Source organism: Austrofundulus limnaeus, unplaced genomic scaffold (assembly GCF_001266775.1).
Source record: "Austrofundulus limnaeus strain Quisiro unplaced genomic scaffold, Austrofundulus_limnaeus-1.0 Scaffold101, whole genome shotgun sequence".
In the NCBI taxonomy this organism is placed as follows: Eukaryota; Metazoa; Chordata; class Actinopteri; order Cyprinodontiformes; family Rivulidae; genus Austrofundulus; species Austrofundulus limnaeus.
Window position 1 is genome coordinate 327624 of NW_013952503.1, and position 5012 is coordinate 332635.

At 42.8% G+C, this 5012-nt stretch overlaps 1 protein-coding gene across 1 annotated transcript in view; it reads right to left on the reverse strand.

Annotated features, from left to right (window-relative positions):
• pou2f2b (POU class 2 homeobox 2b) overlaps positions 1–5012 on the reverse strand; it is a gene marked incomplete in the record, with an annotated part of 50985 nt that overhangs the window by 10599 nt on the left and 35374 nt on the right. The window contains 9 exon segments of the mRNA XM_014013408.1: positions 780–928; positions 1013–1154; positions 1252–1407; positions 1501–1592; positions 1988–2093; positions 2343–2675; positions 2820–2939; positions 3577–3633; positions 4900–4934. Of these exon segments, the coding sequence (XP_013868862.1) occupies positions 780–928; positions 1013–1154; positions 1252–1407; positions 1501–1592; positions 1988–2093; positions 2343–2675; positions 2820–2939; positions 3577–3633; positions 4900–4934 (1190 nt within the window).

Consider the following 5012-nt stretch of genomic DNA (forward strand, 5'->3'; position numbering starts at 1 on the left):
ATATTATATTATATTATAATAAAACTTATCCTGCTCCTGAGCTGTTGGCTTTATCTAACTGTGGCCCTCTGAGAAATTTTGTTGAATAGCCCTTTATTAATGTCTCAAAATAAGCTGCTTTAAAGTCAGCATTGTCCATAAACTACATCTCCCATAATGCATGTTGATTATGCTGCATGGGAGTTCTCTATCAGAAAGTGGACAAGTTCAGAATTCAAGATGCTAACTACTCACTGCAACTCAACAGTGAGTAAAACTCTCTTATTTTATTTTAATAGTATTTTGGTAGTATTGATTTCACATTTACTCAGTTGTACATGTTCTTTTCAGTGTTTATAAGAGGACATGTTAAAACACTGTTTCTATGCAGGAAATGCCACGTAGAGCTCAGTTATTGTTTGTTAGAGGTGCTCAGCTGTAGCAATGAAATGAGGACGTTAAACATGAAACTTTGAAGTTATTACTGTCCCTTTGATGGACCCAATGATGCTCTCAGTGAAAATGAGTTCAACACCACTGAGAAACAGCATTTTCTGTGAAAATGCTGGTTGAATGCTGAGAGCTGAGTGACTTTGCTGATATTTCCTGATTAAGTTTTGATAAATGAAAGGTTAAAGTAATACAAAATATGCCAAAGTAGTAAGACTGCATAACCCACAAAAATAAATAAAGGGCAAGAAAACAATAGAATAAATGCTGAGCCAGTTTCTTTAAACACTAAGGTTGCACAAAGTTAATGAAAAAAAAAGACGTTAAGGGATTTAAAAACAATATCTCACCGTCATAAATGCTCGCTCCAGAGCCACGCGTACATTCGTCTCGATGCTGGTTCTCTTCTTCCTGCGGCGACCTGGAACCCCATCGAAGCCCAGAGAGGGTGAGGACAGGGAGCTCGGACTGGGCAGGGTGCTGTCTATGGACATKGTCTCTGTGGGGACAAATTCAGAGTCCCTGTTTGATAAAAGATCAGGAACCCATGTGGGTTATAAAAACACCGGTGATTCCAGCTCACCTGCATCATTAAGCCACTTCTCTAACAGCGGCTTCAGCTTGCACATGTTCTTAAAGCTCAGGTTGAGAGCTTCGAAGCGAGAGATGGTGGTCTGGCTGAAGTCGTTGCCATACAGTTTCCCCATCGCCAAGCCTACGTCTCCCTGTCGGGTGGAAAACAAAACAATACTGAACTGAGACGAGCCAAAAAAAAAACCACACCCTGACCTTCAGAGTTAACGACACAGGTGTAGTTCTCACCTGTGTAAAGCCCAGTTTGATGCGTCTTTGTTTAAAAGTGCGGGCGAACTGTTCCAGCTCCTCCAGGTCACTGGGCTCATCGGGGTGAGAGGTCACGGGGGGCACCGTGGTCACACCTCCGCTGCCACTCACGTCCACGCTCTTATCTCGCTGCACCTGACAGAGCAGGAGAGGAAGAGGAGTTTCTGCTGCTGCTGCTGCATGGAGAAGGTTTTTATTACCGCTGACTGAAACATTAAAGTTTCCTACCTGTGTCTGGAGTCCCATTCTAGTTTGAGCAGAGAGGAGGCTCCCTTGGTTTTGCTGAGGTAGCGGAATAAGATTTGGTGTTGATAAAAGTCCTGAAAAAAGAGAGAAACAAAAGAGCACATTGTTGTTTGCAAATATGAGGGATTTTTTTTAAAATCTAAAACTGATTAAATTAAAAGAGACTTGTGCTTTTAAATCCTTCTTTTTCACATTTAAATCATCAGTTGGGGTCTATATAAGGTGGAACTGCAATTCTTTAGTCTGAATTCCTCCTTTTTGTAACTTCACAAGCCCCTCTTTCACCCCTTTTCTGAGYTGCATCTCAGATCAACTCGTTTTGATGCTGTCACTTTGAATCCACTGGGAGAGACTAAATTCAACTTTTCTGCCCTCCTAGAGACTCCAAGTTCACAACAAAATGCATCCAACAGCTCAAAAGGTGGGTTTTCATGAYGTGCCACCTTTAAGAAAGAAGGGAGCGCCTCACCTTGCTGGGCCTGCTGGGCCTGGGGGAGGAGAAACTGGGCTGGTGATGGAAGCGAGTGACCAGGCACCAACACCAGCTGCTGAAGCTGCAGCAGCTGCTGAATGTCCTGCTCAACGGAGAAGCAGACAGGAGAAAGAACMGGTCATTACTGATAGATTTAAAGCAGCGTGTTGAAGAGTCAGAAAGCAGATTTGGATGAACAGAACACAACAGGAAGGTAAAAACAAAGAAATAAGGAGAATTTAGGAGCAGCGTCGATGATAAAAACTGTAAAAGATGTGCAAGACGGTTGGTTTGGAGAGAGTTCCTGAATGAAGCCAGTCACCAGGAGGCAGCGGGGACTGGCGGTCGGTACCTGGGCTGTGAGCTGGATCGGCTGGGACAGGGTGAGCTGAGGTGGAGGGACAGGGACACTTTGGCTGTTTGGTTCCTGTGTGCTCTGTCCCTGTCCCTGAGGCTGCAGCTGCTGCCCTGTCTGTCCCGCCTGCTGCTGCTGCTGCTGCTGCTGCTGCTGCTGGGCCTGCTGATTTGCCGCCGCAGCTGCCTGAGCTTGCTGATTGGCTTGAGCGGCGGCGTGAGCGGCGTGAGCGGCGTGGGCTGCGTTGGACTGCTGCACGGCGGCGGCCAGGAGCTGCGCCTGAGCCTGCTGTAGCAGCAGCTGCTGCTGCGCCGGCAGTAAAGCTGTCAGCTGGTCGGAGGAGGGACGGCGGAGGAGAGGGAGAGGATCAGGAAGTTAAAGGCAAAGAAGAAAAGAGGGAAGCAAAGTGTTTAGAGAAGCAAGCAAGGTAAAAGCGAAGCTAAGTCGTTTCAGATTTGGTGAGGCAAGTCTTACCCCTGCCAGCTGCGAGCCTGTCAGCATGAGCTGCGTGTGCTGCAGGGCTGTTTGGGAGGGGGTCGGGCCATGAGAAGGAGGAAGGCCTGGGGACATTTCAGCACACTCATCCATCTTATTCTGGAAAAACAGGAGCAAATATGGGAGACGCTTTGAGTTATACTGAATTTAGCTTATTATTTCATTATAGCCGATTATATTAACAAAAATAAAGTAAGCCTTTCTGACCAGCAGCTCTCTTAGGACCAGGGAAGCAACTCAAATAATTCCCACAGTCTGTCACTGGTAAGCTGATCAGAATTGTATTCCCAGTCTTTGTTTTTCCTCTCATAAAAGAGAAGGCATGTTCAAACTGGTGTGAGGGATCTTCTTCCAGCTTTCTGATTTGCATAGCTCCTGTGGTATGCAAATTAGATCTCATTCTCTCTATTTTGGTGAGAAAAGTAAACTTTAAGATTTACTTTAGCTCTCTAAAGGCTTTGTGAAAAGAGAGCGCCATCATACCCTGTTTTTTTTCTTTATTGAATTTGATTACATTTAGGACTGGTTGAAGAGTCAACACATCGCCAGCCTGACCATCACCACAAAAAGAGCGATTCAGAGCATAGAAATTAATACAAAGCTGCGGCGGTCACACTGTTAATACAGCTAAAATGCGACGTTGAGGATACAAAAGATGCACAAACATCGGGCTCAGAATCGCAAACAGACATGCACAGGCAGCTCAGAAAATGACGACACACAACAGTGCGCTCACCTTGCTGCTGTTCAGGTTTGGTGACAGAGGAAAGGGGCTGATTTTCATAGAATGAGCCTTAGAAAAAAAATGTTAAAAAAAACACAAAAGAATGTTCAACTATCTTAATGACTTTAGATGCCTAATATAAAAGTCTGAGTGCTTTTGTTTGTTGAAGGATTGCATATCACCTGCTACTTTCCATGCCAGAGTTTAATAATAGCTCATTTTAGCCTGTGTTTTCTAAGTATAATAAACTGTGGTGTCTTGACTTGGATTAATTTCGAAACTTCTTGAGTTGATATTTGTTGTTAGATATTTTGCTAACAGACAGTTTTAATCTCATCTGACTAGTTAGTTATTTTCTAAATCTCACTGCCAATTTATATCCATTCACATTTCACATTAAATATTTTGTGTTTTTTAATTATTTTTTTATCTTTAGAAACCCAGTTGTCTTAACAGTTAACAATATAACTAATTTGAAACACAACACCAGAAGTCTACCTCATACCTACCAACATCTGCTGACAGCAACAAGGAACACCTGTTCATGTTAACCAGAAGCTGTGGACTAAAGCAGTTCTAGGGGGGTCCAGGGGTATATAATCCCCTGGAAAACTTTGTAAAAGATCGACTCAAAACTATACATTTTCTAGACCTTTTTGTAAAGATAAAAAACTGAAAACCAGACTTTAACCTGAACTTCATTTGAGATCAGAACTTGAATGTCCTTTGTCCTTATTTTGTTTTCTATTTACACTCTGAGCACCAGGAGTTAGTCTTGACCTCATGTAGTAACAAAGCAAATAAGAAACCCACAAAACAAGTTACCTTCATAAACTTGATTAATCAGTGAATATCATACAGACTAAATCAACTATACTCTAAGCAAAAAGTTAGAATTTATTTTTGCCCCACAATTTGTGGCGCCCCCTGAATGGATGGCCCCCTTAGCATTTGCCTTCACTGCCTATGACTCGCAGCTACTATCACACCCAATATCAGCAGCTATAAAACTGACATTTATGAGTTTGCTCAGTTTGATTAATTAGATGCTCAGTTAATAAATTCCTAGAGTTTCATTAAAATCTGACCAGAAGTTTACGAGATATTTTACTAACAATACTGACAGGTGAACACAGGCGAAAGCGTTTCTAGTAAATTCTTTTCTTGTTCTGCTTTCTGACATGTTCTTAACAGCAACCTTGTTTTGAAAACAAAACCCATTATGAGCTGATAAGAATAAGGTTTTCGCTTTTCTTTTATCGTTTTGTTCGATCAGCTCTGTAGGTGAAGGTGGTGGGAGCTAATTGTAATAATCACAAGCATCACAGATATTACCTGGTGATTTGATTCAGGTCCATTCCGCTCTGACTCTGCGTGGGAGGGAAAGGAAAAAGTGATAAATCTCATCTTCAGCACACACACACACACACACACACACACACACACAC